Raw genomic sequence first — 26,528 nt, forward strand, 5'->3', positions numbered from 1 at the left:
GGGTTACGCTCAGGTCACTATGCATACGGAAAATAGGTCGGCGAATTGCTTCCTGGAAGCAAGCAATTAAAAATAAGTAAACTTCTTCTAAATGTGGACAAATTGAAGAATTTTCCTTAGAAAAGAGTATATGTACATAAGTTGTATAGTGAAAACTATCCATTTAGTTATAAAAAACATGTGCATATTTTTTTTTAATTTGAGGTTTCTTATGACTTTAATATCTCTTTTTGTACCACCTTCTTTATCAATTTACTTCGTAACATGTTTTTGCAGATCTTCCTATTCCAGTGGGCTCATGTAATGATGAAGATGAATTTAGATGTTCTGATGGGTCATGTATACCAGAGAAGTATAAGTGTGATGGAGACCAAGATTGTATTGATGAATCTGATGAGCTAAACTGTCATAGTAAGTCATTCTGATTGGTTGAGATTTTTTATGCAGTTAAGCTGCATTATTCGAGCACCCTAGATTTGTGTTCTACCCAATAAATCTTGAAATACTTGCCATTGTTATTATCTAGCTTGCTACTATGTTATATATAACTAATAATAAGTCTAATTGAACACTTTTTTAAGACTTTTTATTCTGGATTACAAAAAAAATGACCAGAAAAACCTTAAATGATCGTCGATTTATCCAAAAGTTTTAAAGTTACACATAGGAAGTAGTGCTTATTAAGAATCCTTGTGTAGTTCATTATGACTTGTGCTTTCAGCTAAGATGTCAAAGAACAATTGTATGAAATATTTAATCGCCGAAAATCTCTTAAGACAAGTAGTTTAGATTTCCCAAATGACAAAAGTCGTAGGAATATTGTTTGTCATCAATACGTAGTACAACTACGTCAGTAGTCTATTAAAAAATAAGTTCAACTGTTCATGCTGTTGGCGGCAATTTCAAATTAGAAAAAGAAATTTTCGTAGCTTTTCAATTTGGAGGCAGGTGTGCAAATTAGAGTGGTCCGAGACCTTCCACTTTTGCAAGCGGAATTTCGACTAGGATAGTTGGTTTCTAGCTACGCCCGACGTAGTTACCTTCCATGGGAAAGAAAATAAGAAATTACTTTGAAAACCTTTTCACCATGTTCACCAAAGTCTCCAATTAAACAAGCTAAAAACTTATTTTTATCATTATTATACATGACGGCGGTGTTCATTTTGTTCAACCGCTAGCTTTATACAGAAAATCGCCGACAAATATTGTAGAAATTTGAGTAAAATCGTATCTGATTGACAAAAACAACATTGTAAACACATAACAATGGCGGCCGTGAAGACAAAATTTTACAAAATCGGATCCGATTCCCGAAGCGGATAAGGGTAATTCCGGGTTTGGCGATCTTTTACAAAATAAATCCAAGCAGGTGAAAAAAATCCATCTATGCATGGTAAATGAATATAAACACTAGTATTGTAAACTAAAAGATATATGTAAAAGAAAGAAAAAGCAGAAAAATATTTTATTCAGAAACTCAAAATTACTTTTTGACAAATTTTAATTTAAAAATCCAATACAACATGAGCTGGGAACAGTATATCTAACAATATACATGTTCATGGTCACAGTCTAAATTTTCTTTATAAATGATAAATGATGATAATGCATGTGAGATGCTTTTAAAGTGTAAACATATTACTGCAATTTCGAGGGGTTATTTGTTTTTTCTCAATTTTGAAGGGTCAATTAAAGTAGCTGAAAGTTTCTTTCTTTATTTTCACAAATAATGCAACTATATTATATATACCTTAATGTAAGTAAATCATATGATATAAAGGTGGCATTCTTTGGGCCACTCTACCCCCTACTGTTTGATAACTTGGAAACGGTCGAGCTCCCCACCCTAAACCATATGAGGGGCAGATCCAGGATTTTAGGTTAGGAGGGCCGCAAACTTAAATTTTCGCCGAGCAGAGCGAGGTTAAAAAAAAAATTGAGGTAAAATTATCGGAATATTCTTTATTAAGCTGAGAACAACCCATGCTTTGCAAATTTAAGGGGGGTGCAAGCCCGCAACCCTCCCCCGTCTGAATCCGCCCCTGCATATATTCAAGTATAGGACAATATAATAAATAAAAAATGAAATATAGGGGGAGTCCCTCGAGTTACCCCACCCCCTCCTGTTTGAGAACTTGGAAACGGTCGAGATCCACACCCCTTAACCATATATATTCATGTTTGTGACAATATGAAAAATCAAATGGAATATAGGAAGAGTCGCTAGGGGTCACCCACCCCTCCTGTTTTAGAATTTAAAAATGGTCGAGATCCCCACCCCTAAACCATACATGTATATATTCATGTATGGGACAATATAACAAATCAGATGAAATATAGGAGGAGTCCCTTGGGTCTCCCCACCCCCTCCTGTTTGAGAATTTGAAACCCATTGAGATCGCCACCCCTTAACCATATATATTCATGTACAGGACAATATAACAATTCAAATGAAAGATAGGGGAGTCCCTGAGGTCACTGTTCACCCTCCTGTTTGAGAACTTGGAAATGGTCAAGATCCTTACCCCTAAACCATATATACTCATGTATGGGACAATATAACAAATCAAATGAAATATAGGGGAAGTCCCTGTGGTCATCCCAACCCTCCTGTTTGAGAACTTGGAAACGGTCGAGATCCCCACACCGAAACAATATATATTCATGTATTGGTCAATATAACTAATTAAATGAAATATAGGGGGAGTCCCTGGGGTCACCCTACCCCTCCTGTTTGAGAACTTGGAAACCAATGAGATCCCCACCCCTAAACCATATATATTCATGTATGGGACAATATAACAAATAAAATGAAATGTAGGGGAAGTCCCTAGGGTCACCGTACCCCCAGTGGCGGATCCAGAAATTTTCATAAGTGGGGCCCACTGACTGACCTAAGAGAGGCCCGCTCCAGTCACGCTTCAGTGATTCCCTATATAAGCAACCAATTTTTTTCCCAAAAAGGGGGGGCCGGGCCCCCTGCCCCCCTAAATCCTCTGCCTACCCTACCTGTTTGAGAACTTGAAAACCGTTGAGATCCCCACCCCTAAATTATATATATTCATATGTATGGGACAAAATAACAAATCATTTACATTTACTATGGGCAGGTCAGTCAGACCTCACCTTTGATCCCTGTTGTAGTGAACATTTGTCCGATTCCTGTCTCATAACTATTGTACTATAGAACACAAACTCAGATTTCTTTCCAGGGAAACCAGTCCATTCATACTATTACATGTTCATACTAAGTCAACTTGAACTTCTAACAGTCAAATAAAACCAAGGTTAACTACCAAGTAGAACAACTGCAATCATTGGGAACTTATACCACTGCAGACTCACCATAAAAAATATACATTGATATATGCATTGCTTTTGAAACCTTGATAACATATAAATTATTTGCCTTAATAAATAAATCATTAGATAAACATGAATGTACTATATATGAATGTTTAATGTTGAGGCAACATTGCCACAGTTTTCATAATTACGGTTGCCTTGGTTTTTGGTTAACTGCCTTCAGCGCTTACAGCGCTTTGATTTATCAAAGGTCAGACTTTCATTGTCATGTAAGTCATTCTGATTGGTTGAGATTTTGGATCAAGGTCAAATATTTCATTGCAAGTCATTCTGATTGGTTAAGATTTTAGATCAATGGTCCTGCTATCATAGTAAGCCATTCTGATTGGTTGAGATTTCGGATCAAAGGTCAGGCTGTCATAGAAAGTCATTCTGATTGGTTAAGATTTTGAAACAAATGTCAGTCTGTCATAGTAAGAATTTTTTATTGGTTAAGATTTTGGATCAGAGGTCAGGCGGTCATAGTAAGACATTCTGATTGGTTTTGATTTTGAATATAAGGTCAGACTGTCATAGTAAGTTATTCTGATTGGCTAAGATTTGGGATCAAGGTCAGATATTTCATTTTGAGTCATTCTGATTGGTTAAGATTTTGGATCAAAGGTCAGACTGTCATAGTAAATCATTCTGATTGGTTGAGACTTTTGATCAAGGTTCAGGCTGTCATAGTAAAATATTGTTTGAGATTTTGGAACAAGGGTCAGACTGTCATAGTAAGTCTGTGACGTGATACAGATTTTGGATCAAGGGTCAGATTATTCAGTGCAAGTCTTTCTAATAGGTAGATATTTTGGGTGAAGTGTCTGTTTGCTAGATCAGGAATAAAACATTAATGAAAAAGTCACACTTATTTCTGAATTTTCAGTAAGCAATAAATATAGTAATTTTGACTTTCATCTTTTCAGATGTGACCGTACAGTGTCTAGATCGTATTGAATGGAAGTGTGAAAAAGACAACAAATGTATACCTATAGCTTGGAAATGTGATAAAGAGGTCGATTGTCCTGACAGTTCTGACGAAAAAAATTGTGGTATGTATGACAGAAAAAACAATAAGTCACACGATTTTTATCATGTGACCTATATTTGTTTATTTGTTACATTGTAGCTTGTAAATTTTGATGATGATCTTTAGAAATGGGACAATGATGAGAATTGCAGATTTTTGACGAAGAATATTCCAATTAGTTTACACCATGTACATATATGTATAATGTGAAATATAATATTATATTAAATATAGTATAATTGAATATGTGGTGTGAATTTGTAAAAGATCAAGTGGTGTGAACTGATAAAAAATACTATGGTGTGAACTAATGAAAGTTCACATGGTGTGAACTAATAAAAGACCATGTAGAGTGAACTAATAAAAGATCAAGTGGTGTGAACTAATAAAAAATCACATGGTGTGAACTAATAAAAGATCATGTGGTGTGAACTAATAAAAGATCATATAGAGTGAACTAATAAAAGATCATATGGTGTGAACTAATGAAAGATCATATGTTGTGAACTAATTAAAATCATGTGGTGTGAACTAATAATAGATCATGTGGAGTGAACTAATTAAAGATCATGTCCTGTCAACTAATTTTTGTCCTCAATTATAGATGTTGAATGTGAATATCCTAGCTACAGATGTCCAGAAGAGTTTAACCCCCCGGTCTGTCTGAACCCATTTCAACTGTGTGACGATAAACCAGACTGTAAAGACAAAAGTGATGAGGGAAATCATTGTAATAGTAAGTTCATATTTGGTTAAAACTTAAGGGGGGGGAGGGTAGGGTTAAACCTTGGTTCAGGGAGATAACTCTTTAAATCACTTATGCATTCTTAAAAGACAAATTTTATCAATGTATTTTAAGCAAATACTGGAGACAGATTGGAAATTATCTATCTTACCTAGAAGATTAGAATATATATTTATGAAAATGTTTGGCACAAAAGTACTGATGATTTTAAGAGTTATTTCCCTTAAAATGGTCTACCTCCTTCACAGACCAACCTCATTTATCTTATGGGTGGCTCGGTGGTCTGATTAGTCAAACTGTTGTATCTCTAGCCAGTCAACACTGAGGTTGTGAGTTTAAGTTCCACATCAATCGGGTGACAATCGACTCTTAATATTAATTGACTAGGATTGTCAGTTTTCTTACTGTATGTCAGTGGTTATTTCCCTTAAATAGGTCTACCTCTTTCACAGACCCACCTCATTTATCTTATGAGTGGCTCGGTGGTCTAGTCAAAATTTCATAGAAATTGATCCAATATCCACCCATTTCATAGAAATTGATCCAATATCCACCCATTTCATAGAAATTGATCCAATATCCACCCATTTAGGTGCGAATCATATCTCATATCTGTTGAATAACTAACCAGTCAACACTGAGGTTGTGAGTTTAAATTCCACATCAATCAGGTACAATCGACTCTAATATTTAAATAGACTAGGATTGTCAGTTTTCTTACTGTATGTCAATGGTTCTCTTGGTACGATCTGCCTTAGTCTGCCAGTAAAAACTGACCACCACAAAATAGCACAATGGTGTTGAAAAAAGCGTTGGACACCAATCAATCAATCAATCATTTATCTCATAGTCTTTCTTGTTTATAGCATTTAAATTGTGGTTCACCTTAACTAGGAAGTCGAAGAAAATTTGTATCCCACAAATAATAATGAATCCACAGTATTCAAATTACATTAACAGCTAGTGTGTTTCAAATATTCCTGTATGACTCTTGTTTATCAAATTGCAAATGCATATCTCAATGTTTTCATGCTTTTATTAACCAGCAGGGATAAATGGGCATTTTCAGCAAGAGGTCTTGGGAACTCGACAAACCTACAAGAAACACTGCACAATATGTGTCAGCTCTTTTTTATGCTGTGCTGTGTTAACATTTTTGATGTATACAACTTCAAACTGAATGTCAATTTTTATCTTGTTTCTATTTTTAGATGCTACACTGTGTGAAAATTCTGGATGTACAAACTGCTCCAAGACACCAAGGGGGCCAATGTGTGTGTGTGAGCCAGGGCAAATATTGAGCTCAGACAATAAGACTTGCAAAGGTAAATATAAACTGTAAATGAAAATGTATTTGTAGACCAAGGATCTGGAACTTTTTTTCACCTAATTTTTTAGATGACTTAAAAGTGGTGCCTTATTTCAAAAAAAGATTGTCAAAATCACAATACTGAGTATGCTCATACTCGCAGCATCAACAAAATTGTTTAACTGTTGCATCGTATTTACATATTGAACTCTTGACAATAAAACTTACAAAGGTAAATATAAACTGTAAATGAAAATATATTTGCAAACTGTTCTTTTCATTTTGCATTAAATTTTTTATTACACTAAATACTTCACTTTCATAAATTTTAATATCAGTCCACTAGATTTTCTAATTGGTGAATTTTGTGTTACTATTTTGCCTATTTCTTTTCCACAGCACTTGTTAGCAGTAAATGTGCACAGTGGGGAGTTTGTGGACAGTTGTGTACGGAGGACCAGGAACAGGGCCGATCAGGGAAGGGATACCACTGCCATTGTTCTCCTGGTTTCATTTTGGAGAAAGATGATTACACCTGTAAACCAGGTCAGAGCTGTTTTAATATCTAAACTAGAAAATAGACTTTTTTCTTTTTACCACATTTTGACTCCTGAAGTTGTATTTCTTTTACAGGTTACCTTCTCTGTGAAAGGATAGCCTTGTACTCTGTTAAGTTAGAGCAATGTAAAGTAGAAAAATCAAGATTTCAATTGGTATAATTTTCGTGGAAATTGACTGTTCTATGTTTTTTTATACAAGACAAAATCATTTGTACTGTATTTTAAAACCATTTCTATAACTTCCATTAAAAGATTAGTTAATGCTGCTTTGCTCTTGGATCTTTTTTTCCCTGAGCGTTTTTTTTTTTAAATACCTTTACTTCATATCTTTAATCTTATATTCTTTTTATCCCAAAATGTCATTTGAACGGTTCCTTTGCTTTTGGTGTCAGTTGATCCATTATTTTCAACTATAAATACTGTATATTCAGAAATTTCGGCACTACACACTTGTACTTTTGGTATGTTATAAAATTGACTAAGGCACTAGACGAATTATTGTACTTACATGAAATGTTTCATGCAAATACTTATCAAAAATTTAAATGTGATTTTTTTTGGCCAATACCATTCAGTGGCAACTTGCCATTTTAGGACATTGAAAATTTTTATGAATTTGCAGTGATCCTATTGATAATATCATACTGATGCAAAAAATTTGTTTATTTCAGAAAAAGAAACTGTATACATTATATTCTCGAACAGACATGAGATGAGACGAGTAGATCTTGATAATTTCAATTATGCATCATTAGTGTCAGGGTTGCGGAACACAATTGCCTTAGATTTCTACTACGCTGAAGGTTGGATTTTCTGGACTGATGTGGTAGATGACAAAATATTTAGAGGGAAGATTTTATCCAACAGTGAGTACTTCTAAATAAACATTCTTAATTTGGTACCAGTAGATTATCTGATTTATTCAATCTCGATACATAGATTATCAAATTTTTAAGCCTGAGAATTTGATAGTTTATCGATGGAGATTGGATAAATCTGATAATCTATAGGTAATGAATGATGTGAGAATCTGTTTCTCTAATTATCATAAAAAAAAATTGATTTGTGATAACTAAAAATCATCTTTGAGTGACTTCCACATTCCAAAATTTTATGCATACAAATGCAAAGATGTTGATTTCTTTTACACCTGGAGCACATTTTGATTCATACAGAGAGCTGTTAAAGGTTATTACCTTTTAATTTGAAAAGCCAATCATCTGTTGAGATCAACGGCAATGACATGTTCATAAAATCTTTTTTTAAACAAATGGTCCAGAAAGGGTTAAAATTGCCAAAGAATTAGAGAAATTGTTTTATTTGATAAGGAAAATTATTACAGTGTATTCACAATAACAAAACCAAGAAATAAAATATTCACAGTGCATATTTTCCTTAATCAATGAGAATTGATATACATGGATTTAAATGAATACACAGTATAAAGCAGTGCATGCATTGTCCTTGTTTTACTTAGTCAACTAATGGGACAAGGCCTCAATGACCAAATGGTTTCACTTATTTGCAACATTCCATTTGAACAATACAATTTGTCACCTCAATCTAGAGTTTTGTTTAGATTTTGACTTTATTTTTATACCCCATTCTAGGTTGCTTTATTGCAGTGATATTGTTGGCTTTTTTCAAAACTACCTCTACCCTTTTTTACTGGGAAAATATGCGCAATTTTCATCAAATTGGGAAATTTAGAATAAACCATGAATTAGACTGAAACTTCAATTTACAGACCCCCTTTCAAGAGTCAAACTCTGCTTTGAAATAAGACCCCATTTTGTCAGTGATGATACATAAATACACCATTTTGTAGACCCTCAAATCTTCACATACAGTCAGTGACAGTCATTTTAGGAATGAAAAATGTATAAATGAGTGTCTTTCAGTTTGTATTCATGCACAATTACTACTGAGACTGTACTATTTGGGAAAGGAGTTGTCTTTTGGGAATAATTTTAAGCCATTTTTTTTTTCAAATTGGGATTCTTCTCCAGGGGAAAAAGCCTTTATTCTCCACTAATTTAAGGCAAACAATATCACTGAATTGCAATGACTTTGTTTCTCAAATATACTCAGGACACACTCTTCTCAGATATTACTAAACAGAATAACTTGATACATGTACACATTCAGAATTTAGTAGTTATTACCTATTCTTCTTTTTTAAGGTTTTACACAGATCAAACCAATCATTGATGTTGGTCTAGCTACAACAGAGGGTCTAGCTGTAGACTGGATTGGAAAGAATATCTACTGGGTAGAGAGTAACTTGGACCAAATAGAAGTAGCAAAACTTGATGGATCTAACAGAACTACTCTAATCGCAGGAAATATGATTAGTCCCAGGGCTATTGTATTGGACCCAAGAGTTGGGTAAGTATTTTTTTACTCATTAGACTCAACAGAAGTCATTATAAAAATAAGAAGATATATAGTATTGGCCTTAGTAGAAGATGATTGATATTTACAATGTCCGTGTTTGTGTGTCAACAATAAACTGAAATGGACATACTGAAATGGACATCTTATCGGGGCCTTTTATAGCTGACTATGTGGTATGGGCTTTGCCCATTGTTGAAGGCTGTACGTTGACCTATAGTTGTTAATGTCTGTGTCATTTTTGTCTTTTGTGGATAGTTGTCTCATTGGCAATCATACCACATCTTCTTTTTTTATATTGTTTATTTCATGGCTATTGTGCATGACTGTAAGCTAGAATGTCATAATAAGCTTCTTGATTGGCATCATATTTTTTGCAGTTTTTGACAAAATAAGTGTGTTTATGAATAAATAGTAAACATGTGACATATTTTTATCAAGACCACAACCTATCCACACAAAAATCAAATTTTTTTACTTTCTTTTGGAGGATAGAGCGGCAACCTATCTACCCAAAAAATAAATTTTTACTTTTTCAGGTCATTATTTTGGACAGATTGGGATGCCAAATTCCCAAGGATAGAGACTTGTTCCATGGCGGGAGAGAATAGAAGAACTATTTTCAATATCTCTGGTATTACAGGAGGGGGATGGCCAAACGGTCTTGCCATTGATTACGACTTCAAGAGATTATACTGGATAGATGCTAGGTAAGATGTATCATAGTAATGAGTAAACCAAATTATTTTCGGGGATACTTTATTTTTCACATTTAGCCTTTTCTAGCCCCTTTTGTAGGGATTTAATTTCGTAATTCTCAAACTTATTTGATGTAATCTAAGTTTTACGTGTTCACAACGATTTATTTTTTCTATATTTTTCTACTCCCATAAGGTGCAAAATAAATTGCTCACCAAAATGAGTTATTTTACAGTATATTTTAGTAATGATAGTTTTTGTTATCTAGAATCTCTGTTAAAAAACAAGCTTTTTGCACAAACAATTTTCCACATATTTTTACTTATATGCATGACAAAATAGAGTTTAAGGGCTGAAAACTTTATCCACATATTTGTACTTATATGCATGACAAAATAGAGTTTAAGGGCTGAAAACTTCATCCACATATTTGTACTTATATGCATGACAAAATAGAGTTTAAGGGCTGAAAACTTCATCCACATATTTGTACTTATATGCATGACAAAATAGATTTTAAGGGCTGAAAACTTTATCCACATATTTGTACTTATATGCATGACAAAATAGAGTTTAAGGGCTGAAAACTTCATCCACATATTTGTACTTATATGCATGACAAAATAGAGAAAACTTCATTGACTGTTGACTTTTTTGTTTATCAGAACTAAAATACCAAGGAATAAATCATGTACTGTTTATATTTGTTTAGGTCTGACTCCATCCATACAATAGATTATAATGGTACCGACCACAGATTGATATTAAAACACCACGAGGGAATGAGACATCCGTTTGCATTGACACTGTTTGGGAATTATGTGTATTGGACAGACTGGGGAACTAACTCACTTATGAGGGTATGTTATTATTGCATATTTTTTCCAAGGTAAGGTGGTACCATATATTTTGACAAAAAGTTATTTGCGTTGTTTAATTTTTATAAATTTTGACAATTATTACTTTGACCTTTTGACAAGAATATAAAAATTTTCAAAAATTGAACCACTGACTTTATCAGAAAAAATTCATTGGATATTATAAATATAGCAGTTTGACAAACACTAATTTTGATAATTGAGAAGCTTAGTATTTTATTAACAATAGAACTTGATTAAAACATTCAGCTGATTTTTACAGAGTTATCTCCCTGTAGTGTGTTGTATCACCATAATTGAAAACTGAGGCCAATTTTGAATAATATGGACTCATTTTGAATACTGTACATTCAGAAATTTGTACATGGTTAAAAAATTAAAAATGGTTGATTGATTGTTACATTATCCGGAAAATCTGTATACAGTTATCTGTATAAGATAGTAGAATGCAAGATCTTATTATCTTGATACTCACCCAGTCACATAATTCACATTATAGATTCCTCACAATATTTTCTGAATGTACGTATGAATGATGAATGAAAGCAGAAGTGTTGTAAACTTGCTGTAGATAAATTTGTCTATATTTTAGGTCCTTTCTGGTCATATAGGTCTTCAACTGTTTTTGGGTATTTTGCATTCTTGGCTTTTATTTATTCGGCTTTGAGCATTCCTAAAATAGGTAAACAGTCAACTGTCAACAGTAATACATGTAGGTCAATCTTATGCCTTCAATAGTGAACAAAAGCTGTACTGCATGGTTAATTTCAATGTCGCAGGGGAGAAAAAAAGTGAATTCATACAATAAAGAAAAACAATGTTTGACAGACTTCATTCAACTATAGAGGAACAGCAACTTTTAAACTATATGCCCCTTGTTAGAGAAAAGTAAATAGATAATGAAAAAAGATGGGTACAAATGCTCTTCTCTCCCTAAACTGGGACAGTTGTGTAACAGCACAACATTAGAGAATTTAATGTAAAAATCATGTATATCTTTCAGGCTAACAAATTCAATGGATCAAATGTGACGACCATTCAACAAACCATGACACAACCTTTTGACCTTCAAGTCTACCATCCCTTGCGGCAGCCCTCGATGCCAAATCCATGTGAAAATAATGGCAACTGCTCTCATCTATGTTTGATTGGCTACAATCAGGTTGCCAAATGTCTCTGCCCTCATCTGAAAAAACTGAGCAGCGATGGCAAGTCATGTATAGGTAATACAGAGTATTAATTTTGTAATTCCACCTAATGTTATAATCCTGTATTTTGATTGGATGATAGAAATGGTAATTTTCACAAATTTTCTATTAATTTAGATTTTCTTTTAACTGTCATAAGGAATTCCATTTGTTGGGTTTTTGCCAGCATCACTATTTATACAAAATAACATAATTATGGCACATCACATAAAAAAAGACGAAGTATGGACCCCTTGAGTATGCAGTATTTGTGTTGTAACATCAGTATTGGTTAAATTTTCAATAAGTCTTGACAGTTTTTAGCCCAAAAATGCACAAAATCATCATGTTTTAATTATATATGTATATATAAAATGTCCTGATTCTGAAGCCACGAAGATGGTCATTTAATAAAGAAGGTAGGCTTTTGAAATAGATCCATTTAAGAACCGAAAAACGAGAATTTTGAATTTTGTGATAAAGTTGAAACTCAAGGCCATATTTGGCTTAAAGTGAACATTGTCCTTTAAACTCTGCACAAAATAAAACATTTAAGAATATAATGCTTCTTTGGGGGTAAAAGCTTTGACCGAAGTACATTTTGTATGAAACGCAGAAGCACGGTCAACGCTTTTACAATCCTATGAAGTTACAAAAAGAAGGATTCAATATATATAATAACATTTTTCAGCTAGAAAATAGGATTTTTATCATTTTTAGCTCACCTGGCCCGAAGGGCCAAGTGAGCTTTTCTCATCACTTGGCGTCCGGCGTCCGGCGTCGTCCGTCGTCCGTCGTCCGTCGTCGTTAACTTTTACAAAAATCTTCTCCTCTGAACTACTGGGCCAAATTTAACCAAACTTGGCCACAATCATCATTGGGGTATCTAGTTTAAAAAATGTGTTCGGTTACCCGGCCAACCAACCAAGATGGCCGCCATGGCTAAAAATAGAACATAGGGGTCAAATGCAGTTTTTTGGCTTATAACTCTGAAACCGAAGCATTTAGAGCAAATCTGACGGGGTTAAATTGTTTATTAAGTCAAGATCTATCTGCCCTAAAATTTTCAGACGTATCGGACAACTGGTTGTTGGGTTGCTGCCCCTGAATTGGCAATTTTAAGGAAATTTTGCCGTTATATGGTTATTATCTTGAATATTATTATAGATAGAGATAAACTTTAAACAGCAATAATGTTCAGCAAAGTAAGATCTACAAATAAGTCAACATGACCGAAATGGTCAGTTGACCCATATAGGAGTTATTGCCCTTTATAGTCAATTTTTAACCATTTTTCGTAAATCTTAGTAATCTTTTACAAAAATTTTCTCCTCTGAAACCACTGGGCCAAATTTATCCAAACTTGGCCACAATTATCTTTGGGGTATCTTGTTTAAAAAATGTGTCCAGGGACCCGGCCAACCAACCAAGATGGCCGCCATGGCTAAAAATAGAACATAGGGGTAAAATGCAGTTTTTGGCTTATAACTTAAAAACCAAAGCATTAAGAGCAAATCTGACGATTAGAAAATTGTTTATGAGGTCAAGATCTATCTACCCTGAAATTTTCAGATGAATCTGACAACCTGTTGTTGGGTTGCTGCCCCTGAATTGGTAATTTTAAGGAAATTTTACTGTTTTTGGTTATTATCTTGAAAATTATTAAAGATAGAAATAAACTGTAAACAGCAATAATGTTCAGCAAAGTAAGATTTACAAATAAGTCAACATGACCGAAATGGTCAGTTGACCCATATAGGAGTTATTGCCCTTTATAGTCAATTTTTAACCATTTTTCGTAAATCTTAGTAATCTTTTACAAAAATCTTCTCCTCTGAAACTACTGGGCCAAATTAATCCAAACTTATCCACAATCATCTTTTGGGTATCTAGTTTAAAAAATGTGTCCGATGACCTGGCCATCCAACCAAGATGGCCGCCATGGCTAAAAATAGAAGATAGGGGTAAAATGCAGTTTTTGGCTTATAACTCAAAAACCAAAGCCTTTAGAGCAAATCTGACAGGGGGATAAATTGTTTATCAGGTCAAGATCTATCTGCCCTGAAATTTTCAGATAAATCGGACAACCCGTTGTTGGGTTCCTGCCCCTGAATTGGTAATTTTAAGGAAATTTTACTGTTTTTGGTTATTATCTTGAAAATTATTATAGATAGAAATAAACTGTAAACAGCAATAATGTTCAGCAAAGTAAGATTTACAAATAAGTCAACATAACCGAAATGGTCAATTGACCCCCTAAGGAGTTATTGTCCTTTATAGTCAATTTTCAACAATTTTTATAAAATTTGTAAATTTTTACTAACATTTTCCACTGAAACTACTGGGCCAACTTCATTATAGATAGAGATAATTGTAAGCTGCAAGGATGTTCAGTAAAGTAAGATGTACAAACACATCACCATCACCAAAATACAATTTTGTCATGAATCCATCTGCTTCCTTTGTTTAATAGTCACATAGACCAAGGTGAGCGACACAGGCTCTTTAGAGCCTCTAGTTTATTTAATTTACCTGTGCACTTTATTGTGGGACCTCATGTCTTCATGAATGATAAATTTGATTGTGTAATGAAGTTGATTAAGGAATAACGCGAGACTGCAGTGTAGCCAATCAGAATAACGTATTATAATGGAACACATATCTAATGTAATTTTTTTATAGTATACAATTTTAATGATAAGTCTTTTTTTTGACAGCTGATAACAAGTTCTTACTGTTTGTAAGAAGTAGTATTATTCGTGGTGTGGATCTGGCTAACGCTAACTTCAGCGTCATACCTACAATTACTGTTCCACATGTGGATCGGCCTACAGCTGTGGATTACGATGCTAAGGAGGGAAAACTTTATTGGGCGGACAGAAATTTAAATGTCATCAACAGTGCGATGAATGATGGTTCTAATGTGGAGACTATTATTGATTCAGGTAATTTTAAATTGAATTATTAGTAATGTTCAATGCAGCATGAATACTTGATTGTTTACAAAGGGCAGAGATGTTAAAAAGCAGAAGATACCATATAGTGGGTTAGTATGCTGAGTGTAGATATTCGCGGATAGCTCAAAATGGCCAAAATAAATCTCGCCAATTTAAAAGTGTTCATGCAAAGGTATTGATGAAAATTTTGTATCAGCCAAAATAATAACTCAGAAATATTTCGTATTCCTTTTTCAATGAAACTCTAAAATTTAAAACAAAGAAAAGACACTAAAGGGACATTCAATGTCACAAGACAAAAATGAAGTTGACAAGGCACTGTATACAAAACACGTCATAGTAAAGTCTGAGCAACACAAGTACCATCCAAAAATCTAGGGTAATCTCAGGTGCTTTGGAATTGTATGCAGAAATTAATCTGCCCCAAAAAATCCTTTTCTGTTCATAAATCATTAGTTTGAAAGATTTCAGTATGAAATTATTAAACTTGTCTCACATATATGCATCAAGGCTTCAGACTAGTTGATGCGGTGCGGAAGTTAAAAAAAAATATCCTTCAACAGCCTCATTTTGTGATCTTGTCCATCAATTGAAATAAAAAAACAAACATCCACAATTCATTATTTTACTGAAAGGTTAACAGAGATGGGCAGATCATGAGGAAAACAAAAATAACTCCTCCAAGATCTCACAGTATAAATAATGTATAACTTTTTTTTAACTTCAGGTATTTCCAACCCAGAAGGATTTGCAATTGATTGGATGTCAGGGAACATGTACTTTTCATCCTTTGCCTATGGTGGCAACAAGGCAAGCATTTCTGTTGCCAAGCTAGATGGAGCTTATCGTGCTGGTGTTGTGCTGACTGGTCTTACCAAACCTAACTCATTAGTAGTATTTCCAAGCCAAGGGTAGGTTAAACTGAAAATTACAGCTGATTGCATTCAGTGTGTAAGCAAAGGTAATATCTTTGGTTAGCCTCCTTGTTAGCTGAACCTTGAAGTCATTATTAGGTTAGGTAACCTATCCTCCTTAAATGGTAGACTAGTATGACAGATAACCAATCTATCTGTCTGTAGGACTAGGCTACTTTGACAGAAGGGTAGTATACCTTACCTAATAATGACTTCATTGTTTAGCTAGCAAGCAAGCTAACCAAAGATATAACCTTTGCCTACACACTCAATGCAATAGGCTGTAATTACACCTTTGTATGAGAGCAGTCAGATTTAAATATAGATCTTAAGCCCACGCTTCTACCACAAGTAGTTGATATCACTCCGTTTCCACTTTTTGCTTTGAAGATGATTTTTGGGATGCTCATGTTTTGTAAGTATGATACACACATTCAAATATAGCTTCATGAAGATGTAGATATAGCATCTGATAGCATCTGATGAACAAAGTTTGATTTTATTTTTGATGCCCCACCTACGATAGTATAGGGGCATTATGTTTTCTGGTCTGTGCCTCCGTTCGTCCGTCCGTCCTTCCGTCTGTCCGTCCGTTCGTTCAGGTTAAAGTTTTTGGTCACATTAGTTTTTGATGAAGTTGAAGTCCAATCAACTTCAAACTTACTACATATGTTCCCTATGATATGATCTTTCTAATTTAATTGCCAAATTAGACTTTGACCCCAATTTCCCGGTCCACTGAACATAGAAAATAATAGTGCAAGTTTCAGGTTAAAGTTTTTGGTCAAGGTAGTTTTTGATGAAGTTGAAGTCCAATCAACTTCAAACTTAGTACACATGTTCCCTATGAAATTAGAGTTTTGACCCCAATTTCACGGTCTACTGAACATAGAAAATGATAATGCGAGTGGGGCATCCGTGTACTATGGACACATTCTTGTTTACCCTGTGTTTAAATGACCTTAGTTTTACGCTGACCACAGCAATCATAGGCAAGAGAGGGCCTTACAAATTTTTGTTTATTTGTTTTTCCTCTTCATTTCAGATTAATGTTCTGGTCAGATGTTGGAAATAAAACAAACCATGCTATTTATAGATCCAAGATGGATGGTAGTGATGTTACAACTATCATAAACAACCTCCAAATGCCAGCAAGTAAGTTTATATTTATAAATAGTTTATTCTGTTTTCAGGATAAAATTTTAAATCTTCAGGCCAGGAGAGTTAAGTTAAAGCTTAAGTTAAGTTGGATTCTGATGGCAAATTCAGAAAGTGTCAGGGTTAAACTCTTTTAAAGGTGCAAATCTATTAGAACAAGCGAAACAGATGGATATTGGTTTCAACAACTTTCTTTCAACATGTTCAAATAAAATAAATGTTCTAGGTACAAAGAATGTATTTGAAAAACCATATCAGACTTTAAAATGTAATTGTAATTTATATATTTGCAGGTTTAAAGTTAGACGTAAAGACAAAACGACTCTATTGGGTAAACAGGGGTAACAACTCTATCATGACTTGTGATACAGATGGCATGGCATGTCGTGTGATAAATAACACCAAAATAACCAAACCATTAGCCTTGACCTTGACAGCAGATGGAAGATTATATGTTGCTAACGATGATGAAATTATATCCATGACAACAACAGGGGACAATTATCTATTGTTACGAGACAAAACTCCGGAAATAGAAGCAATGCAGGTGTATGACATGGATATGAGAAAAGGTAAATTATTGAGGGTGGGGAAATAGACTTATTTACACTTGTATGCAAATTTGTCCACTATTAATTAAATTCACACAAGTTTTAAAAACTGAAAAATTGACATCATAATTGAAAAGTGATTGTTGCTTGATGTTAGAAGGTTATTGAGAGACAGATCTAAGGTCATTCAGAGACAATTTGCAGCTACATACCAAAAGCAAATACATTTATGAGGTAATTGCCAAATTGGAAAAAAAATTCAAAAGATTTTAAGGCGAAACTAAATAATTGGTATCAAATTAAACTTTTGTAGATTTGCAACATACTCCTTGCCTAATTAAATTTGTCATGTTTAATTTTTGTCGAGCCTGCAACTTTTGTTGCAGAAAGCTCGACATAGGGATAGTGATCCGGCGGCGGCGGCGGCGGTGTTAGCTAACTTCTTAAAAGCTTTATATTTTAGAAGGTGGAAGACCTGGATGCTTCATACTTTGTATATAGATGCCTCATGTTACGAAGTTTCTGTCAGTCACATGTCCAATGTCCTTTACCTCATTTTCATGGTTCAGTGACCACTTGAAAAAAAAGTTCAAATTGTTTGTAATGTTGAATTCTCTCTTATTATAAGTAATAGGATAACTATATTTCATATGTGCATACCTTGCAAGGTCCTCATGTCTGTCAGACAGTTTTCACTTGACCTCGACCTCATTTCATGGATCAGTGAACAAGGTTAAGTTTTGGTGGTCAAGTCCATATCTCAGATACTATAAGCAATAGGGCTAGTAAATTCGGTGTATGGAAGGACTGTAAGGTGTACATGTCCAACATGCAGGTGTCATCTGACCTTGACCTCATTTTCATGGTTCAGTGGTTATAGTTAAATTTTTGTGTTTTGGTCTGTTTTTCTCATACTATATGCAATAGGTCTACTATATTTGTTGTATGGAATGATTGTAAGGTGTACATGTCTAGCGGGCAGATGTTATGTGACCTTGACCTCATTTTCATGGTTCAGTGGTCAATGTTAAGTTTTTGAGTTTTGGTCTTTTTATCTAATACTCTATGCTATAGGTCAACTATGTTTGGTGTATGGAAATATTTTATGATCTTTATGTCAGTCGCACAGGTTTTATTTGACCGTGACCTCATTTTCACGGTTCATTGCACAGTGTTGAGTTTTTGTGTTTTGGTCTATTTTTCTTAAACTATAAGTAATAGGTCAACTATATATGTTGTATAGAAGCATTGTTAGCTGTACATGTCTGCCTGGCATGGTTCATATGACCTTGACCTCATTTTCAAGGTTCATTGGTCTTTGTTTAGTTATCTTGGTTAATGTTAGGTTTATGTGACAGTTGTTATAAAGCTTAACTTTATACTTAGGACTATCAACATAATATCAATGATTAGTATAGAAGGCGAGACATTTCAGCGTGTGCACTCTTGTTATAAAATTTTGACAAAATATTAATTTTGGACCTTTGATGAAAATATAAAAATTTCTAAAAATTTGAACCACACGTTATATTTCATTGGATATATTGCAGTTTGACAAACACTAATTTTGATCATTGAGAAGTTTAATTTTTTTATAAAAATAGAATGAGGCTCCCTTCTTAATTAAAAAATGTTGATGTATTTGTTTTCTAGATGGAATAAACAATTGTACAAATAATAATGGAGGCTGTTCACAACTGTGTTTACCAACAGGACCTGGCAGCCATGTTTGTAAATGTACTGCTGGATTCAGACTGATAAATGGCACAAACTGTACAGGTAAGGGAAGCAACTCACTTCTAATTAAGACACTGACTGATCAATGACACATATTGTACAGGTAAGGGAAGCAACTCACTTCTAATTAAGACACTGACTGATCAATGACACAAACTGTACAGGTAAGGGAAGCAACTCACTTCTAATTAAGATTCAGACTTATCAATGGCACAAGCTGTACAAGTAAGGGAAGTAACTCACTTCTAATTAAGATTCAGACTGATCAATGGCACAAACTGTACAGGTAAGGGAAGCAACTCAATTCTAATTAAGACACTGACTGATCAATGACACATATTGTACAGGTAAGGGAAGCAACTCACTTCTAATCAAGATTCAGACTGATCAATGGCACAAACTGTACAAGTAAGGGAAGTAACTCACTTCTAATTAAGATTCAGACTGATCAATGGCACAAACTGTACAAGTAAGGGAAGCAACTCACTTCTAATTAAGATTCAGACTGATCAATGGCACAAACTGTACAGGTAAGGGAAGTAACTCACTTCTAATTAAGATTCAGACTGATCAATGGCACAAACTGTACAAGTAAGGGAAGCAACTCACTTCTAATTAAGATTCAGACTGATCAATGGCACAAACTGTACAAGTAAGGGAAGCAACTCACTTCTAATTAAGATTCAGACTGATTAATGGCACAAACTGTACAGGTAAGGGAAGTAACTTCCTTCTAATTAAGAAAATATAGAGTATAGTCAATACGGCAATTATGGCAAGGTTTTCATGAAAGGAATTTTCCCTCTGGTTCAATATTGCAATAATAAAATCTTGCATTCTGATAAAATCACAATAATTAATCTCATATTTATAAAAATATAAGCATAAAACATTCTTAAAGGCAGTTGAAGGACTTTCTTGATTCTTGAAGGCCGTACAGTGACCTATAGTTAATATCTGTGTCATTTTGGTCTCTTGTGGACAATTGTGTCATTGGCAATCATATCACATCTTTTTTATATTAATTGCTTCTGTTGTTATTTCAGGAATTGAGTCTTTCCTTATGTATGCCACAGAAACAGAGATTCATGGTATACAGTTTAATGATGAAGAGACAGCGGAGGCATTACCACTCATTTCTAAAATATCTATGGCCAAAGCTATTGACTTCCATGCTGGTAAGTCGCACAGAAAATACATTGTGAAATATAAACTTACAGCCAATTGCATTGAGTGTGTGGGTAACGATTATATCTTTGGTTAGCTTGCTAGCTAGCTGAACCTTGAAGTCATTATTAGGTTAGGTAAACAACCCCCCTTTGAAAGTAGATTAGTCCAATAGATAACCAATCTATCTGTCTGTAGAACTAAGCTTCTTTAAAAGGAGGGTAGTATACCTTACCTTATAATGACTTCAAGGTTCAGCTAGCTAGCTAGCAAGCTAACCAAAGATATTACCTTTACCTACACACTCAATGCAATTGACTGTAACAAAAAAGTCATTGACCAATTCTTTCTGAAATAGTTTTGTTACTTTTCATTAATTATTGGGTAAAACTGCATTGCCTTTAAACATGACACCTTGCAGGGTGTTTCTTCAATATTATGCCAACCGTTTCAAAATATTGCTTTGATTTTTAAAACATTTCCAGTTTGAAAATATCAACATTTCCCCTAAAAAAACCATTCCTTCAATTTTGATGATACATGGGGATTTACCAGATTTTTTTTACAGAAAAATTGCAGAAATGATTAGCATTTTGGTCAAGTGCCTGTTTTCTTGAGATCATTTTTAAGCAACACTTATGAGTTTTGCATTTTTTAGCTACACAAATTTAAAATTAAAATCATTCTGGTAACACAACCAAACTTAACTCAGCACGTGTTTAACAAGGTGACTTTTATATACAAAATGAACAAAGTATGACTTTTACCAACAGGTATAAAGAAATTGTTGACAGCAATTTTATTTAAATTTATTTCATTCATGATAAAATATTTTTTCATTTTTTTCTTGCAGACGGTGACCATATATACTGGATGGACAGTAAGACACAATCTATATCTCGTATCAAACGTGACTTAATGGAGCGTAAAACAATTGTTGACGATGACATGGGTTCTATTGTTGATATTGCTGTCGATTGGATTGCAGGTAAAATTTACAATTATTTGTATGTGCAGAAAGCCTCCAAAGTTTAAAGCTTATTTCCTGAAGCATGTAGAGCAAGACTTTAGTTAGCTTGCTTGCTTTGTTTTTATATTGTACAATCATAAGGATAACACCCAATTAAATTCAAATATGATATATACAGGTTAAACTTTGCCTATATAAATTGTTTAAAGATGTCAATCTTATTTACAAAGCTTGTATAAACAATTATACAAACAAAGCAAGCAAGCCAACCAAAGTTTTGCTTTACATGCATTAGGAAATTAGCTGTAATGTATTTTTATGCCTCACCTAGGCTTCAGGTTTAAGTTTTTTGTCAAGGTCTTTTTGATGAAGTTGAAGTCCATTCAACTTGAAACTAGGTATGCCTGTTTCCTGTAAAATTATGTTTCTAATTTTAATGCCAAATTAGAGATTTGACCTGAAATTACACGGTCCATTGAACATAGAACATGACAGTGCAAATGGGGCATTAGGGTACTTTGGACACATTCTTGTTGAAAGTGTAAAGATGTGGCATTTGATTGACTATAAACCCAAAGACATCTACAAAATATTTTAGAAAATATTGTTTAATTGACTAACAAGTGTATCTGTGACTGTTAATCATGATAAACAAAATCTGCAGGTATAAACTTTTGTGTACTTGCAGTACAGTTCAGGAAACGTAACCATAAACCTGATATTAAATCTTTCAAACATTAAAAAAGTTGAAATTGAATTCATCTTCTTTTTTGAATCCAGATCTACAGACCCTATAGTTTCATCAGGAAACACTTATTAAAACAGTTTATCTTTAACTTCTAGTTGTTGTTATTTAAAGTCTCAGTATTCAAAGAAACCTGTTTAATGAAATACTTTGATTTTTTTTTTTATGCCCCATTATTATGCCCCATTAATGGGCATTATGTTTTCTGGTCTGCGCGTTAGTTCGTCCGTCTGTCCATCTGTCTGTTTGTTCGTTTGTTCATCTGTCCCGCTTCAGGTTAAAGTTTTTGGTCAAGGTAGTTTTTGATGAAGTAGTGGAAGTCCAATCAACTTGAAACTTTGAACAATGTTCACTATGATATGATCTTTCTAATTTTAATGCCAAATTAGAGACTTTACCCCATTTTCACGGTCCACTGAACATAGAAAATGATAGTGTGGATGGGGATCTGTGTACTATGGACACATTCTTGTGAGTTTGTGTTTTATCAGTACAATGTACCATAAATAATATGTTTTCTGTTACAGGTAATGTGTACTGGGTCGATGAAGGTCATGATGTTATAGAAGTGGTCAAATTAGACAGTAATTTACGTTATGTCATTGTTCATGGAGAGAGAGAAAATCCAAAGGAGATTGTCATTGATCCTGTGAATGGGTAAGTCATAAAAATCTGTATTATAAATGTTTTTTTATTACATGATGTCAGTTTGACAGCAATCCAACAACATGATCAACGAAAAAAGAAACATGGAGTTTATATAAGGATGTACTTAGGTGAGGTTTTGGAACTCGTGGCAAATGTTCGGACTCCTTGGTGTATTTCCATACAATACAAGGTAAAATATTTTGCCCCATAACACCCATTTATTTTTTTCATATAAGACTTAATAGCTCATGAAAGGTCATTTACCAAAATTTTAGAAGATTGTTGATTTTCTTTCTTTTGTTTTGAGACCCAAATGATACCAATGCAAATATAGGTAAAAGTCCGAGTCAGCCTTTTCCCGCCATATTTTAAATCTCAAATATCTCGAAAAGGAGGTCCATGACCTATGGATATTTTTAGCTTATTTTTATTTTTAACTCATGCTCTATCGGCTAATAGTATCAATTTTAAATTCTTGATTTATTAATTTTCACCTCACCTCACCTAAGTACATCCATAAGAATAAGATGTGGTGTAATTGCTGATAGACCAACTCCCCAGTAGAAAACAAAATGATGTAGAAGTTAAAAAATATAGGTCACCACATGGCTTTCAACAATGAACATAACCCATACTACAAGGCAAGCTATAATAGGCACCAAGATGTCAAATGTAACACACTGCAAAAAAACAAAAACAAATGACTAATGCCCTGATTTATGTACAACACTTGAAGGGAAAAACATATATGATAAACAGCAACAAACGACAAGCACTAAATTACAGGCTCCTGACTTGGGTCAGTTACATACAGAATGTGTCTGGGTTGTAAATATTTGCTAGCGTCAAACTGTCTCCCTAACCTGGAACAGTGGTGTACAACACAAAAACAAACATCAAAAACAATTTGAAAAATGCTTAACTCAACAGTTATATACAAAACACACATTTGTTATTAACTTTACACTGTTTTACACCATTTGACAATTTTTTTCAATACTAAAAGAAATTTAACATAAACTCCACAAAATTTTTTGAATGGGTTATTTATTATTATTAAAAATGTTATTAACAATTTCAGGTATATATACTGGATAAATTATGCTGATCAGAAATATTCAATTAAGCAAGGTCGAATGGATGGCTCACAACAAAAGGAGTTGGTGATTACATCAGAAATGGAACCCAAACATTTAACGATAGACTACCATGATAACTGTCTGTATTGGTGGGATGCTGTCACTACAAGAATCATCAGATACAATATCAATGATGTCAAACTGGATAACTCAAGTTTGCCGAAAGTAGATTCTTGTGTTGGATTAACTGTGTATCAGGAGCATATTTATTGGGCTCAACTGTAAGTACTGTAGGTTGCATTTCTGTAAATAAAGACAATGCAATTTCTCTTTCTCCCTTTATAGCTAAAACTATACCACTATAAAACTATAACGATGAAGTTTCGTTAAAAATTATATCCCAGAATGGAAAGTTGATATGTACTATTTTTTTGTTCAAAGGTCAAAACATAGGTCTGTGCTGCATATTTTCAACATTTATATGACCATAACTTTTAAGAGTTTAAACTTATACTAAAATTCTGCACTACCCCTCACTTCACTTTAGGTCTTTCTCAGAATTTCACAGCCTACCATGTGCATTTGTACTGGTTACATTCTTAAGTTATCTCTCTTTGAGATGAAATATAGAGATTGTATGTCGGAACCTAAAAACAATATCTAGGAATATTATATATCTCCCCATAAGGGGCGTAGCTTGAGAAACATAGAGATTGTATCTGGGAACCTAAAAAAAATATCTAGGAATATTATATATCTCCCCATAAGGGGCGTAGCTTGAGAAACATAGAGATTGTATCTCAGTACCTAAAAAAATTATCTAGGAATATAACATATCTCCCCATAAGGGGCGTAGCTTGAGAAACATGGAGATTGTATCTCGGAACCTAAAAAAAATATCTAGGAATAATATATATCTCCCCAAAAGGGGCGTAGCTTGAGAAACATAGAGATTGTATCTCGGAACCTAAGAAAAATATCTAGGAATATTATATATCTCCCCAAAAGGGGCGTAGCTTGAGAAACAGCTGTATTTACAAAGTACAACCATTAATGATGGGATACTGTGGATTCATTAACATTCTTTGGATACCAATTTACATGGATATCGTGGGTAATTTGGAACACAAACTTAAATGTACAACAAATTTCAAATTTTCTACAGTCATGAATGCAGACTTTTCCAAAAACCACCATTTGAAATATCCACAAAAATGCAAGTTTTCCTCAATCCATGAAAATTAATACCCATGAAAAATAAATGAATCCACAGTACTGTCTAAGAATTATAAATATATAGTCAAACATATATAGGCATATTTGATATTAACATCAGATCTATTTTGAGAATGACTCAATAGAAAGGTTTCATATTTGGTCAGCAGAATGATGCTGATGTGTGAGTGCTTTTCAAATCCGTCAGAACAAACAAATATTCTATTTTTCTCTATTTTGAAAAAAGTGTTATTTAAATTTTTGACTGACATAAAGTAAAAATAAGATTTTCGCAATGATTTACTCTCTTAATAAATAATTGTTTTTTTTATAGAGTGAACAAAAATAGTACAATTAAATTTGCTGACAAGCATGATGGAAGTGATGTACAAATACTGCGAGAGAACTTGGGACTACAGATCACAGACATTAAGGCATTTGACAAAAGTCTACAGGGACCTTCAGGTGAGTACACCCTTAAGGGGGTAGACCTTGGTTCAGGGAGACAACTCTTTAAATCAGTTAAGCGTTTGTAAAAGTCAAGTTCATCAATGTTTTTTAAGCATTTACCTGAAACAGATTAAAAATAATCTATGTAACCTAGAAGCTTAGAATATGTTTTTGAAAATGGTTGACACAAACGTACTGATGATTTTAAGAGTTATTTCCCTTAACCTAGGTCTACCTCCTTAAATAGCATGATAAAAAGACTTTAGAAATGATATTGATTGATTAGTGTTAAACTTCACTTTCAACACTATTGTGAATTTCATAGCGGTCAGTTTTCATCGTGGAAGAAGCCAGTGTGTTTCAGTAGGAAAAATGACTGTCTTAGTCAATTAAGGTTGGATTCGAGTGCACCTGCCATGAATCAGATTTGAACTTGCAACCTTAGCTTGACTGGCCAATGGTACAGTAGTTCGACTACTATGACCACTCAGCCACCAAGGCCTGTAGAAATAATATGATCAAATCTTAGTAAAAGTTTTAAATGGAATTAAATGTTAACTTTTAGTTTCCAATAGTTAGTGAATGTAATCTTTGCCTTTTGGTGCCTATAAGCGCTTTGTATCTTACTAGATTGTCATATACTGATCTAGAACGGTTTTTTATTTTGACCTACATGACATGCTTAAGTGAATTCCTAGGTTTTCAATATAAAAGCATCTAGGCATCATATAGATACATCTTCTTTTTTTGAATTTTGTAGAATCAAATACTTGTGGTAGTGATCTAAATA

General features: G+C 33.8%; 1 protein-coding gene across 1 annotated transcript in view; it reads left to right on the forward strand.

Annotated features, from left to right (window-relative positions):
• The window catches only part of LOC139502637 (low-density lipoprotein receptor-related protein 1-like), a 156,540-nt gene that overhangs the window by 65,880 nt on the left and 64,132 nt on the right, over positions 1-26,528 (forward strand). The window contains exons 19-38 of the mRNA XM_071292165.1: positions 277-411; positions 4,272-4,397; positions 4,980-5,111; positions 6,332-6,445; positions 6,829-6,975; positions 7,661-7,855; positions 9,173-9,377; positions 9,923-10,093; positions 10,795-10,942; positions 11,964-12,183; positions 14,865-15,092; positions 15,832-16,015; positions 17,064-17,173; positions 17,470-17,748; positions 19,381-19,506; positions 20,511-20,642; positions 21,485-21,619; positions 22,874-23,003; positions 24,076-24,354; positions 25,623-25,753. Of these exons, the coding sequence (XP_071148266.1) occupies positions 277-411; positions 4,272-4,397; positions 4,980-5,111; positions 6,332-6,445; positions 6,829-6,975; positions 7,661-7,855; positions 9,173-9,377; positions 9,923-10,093; positions 10,795-10,942; positions 11,964-12,183; positions 14,865-15,092; positions 15,832-16,015; positions 17,064-17,173; positions 17,470-17,748; positions 19,381-19,506; positions 20,511-20,642; positions 21,485-21,619; positions 22,874-23,003; positions 24,076-24,354; positions 25,623-25,753 (3,327 nt within the window). The remainder of the gene's footprint in view (positions 1-276; positions 412-4,271; positions 4,398-4,979; positions 5,112-6,331; positions 6,446-6,828; positions 6,976-7,660; positions 7,856-9,172; positions 9,378-9,922; positions 10,094-10,794; positions 10,943-11,963; positions 12,184-14,864; positions 15,093-15,831; positions 16,016-17,063; positions 17,174-17,469; positions 17,749-19,380; positions 19,507-20,510; positions 20,643-21,484; positions 21,620-22,873; positions 23,004-24,075; positions 24,355-25,622; positions 25,754-26,528) is intronic.

The sequence above is a fragment of the Mytilus edulis genome, chromosome 14 (genome assembly GCF_963676685.1).
Source record: "Mytilus edulis chromosome 14, xbMytEdul2.2, whole genome shotgun sequence".
In the NCBI taxonomy this organism is placed as follows: Eukaryota; Metazoa; Mollusca; class Bivalvia; order Mytilida; family Mytilidae; genus Mytilus; species Mytilus edulis.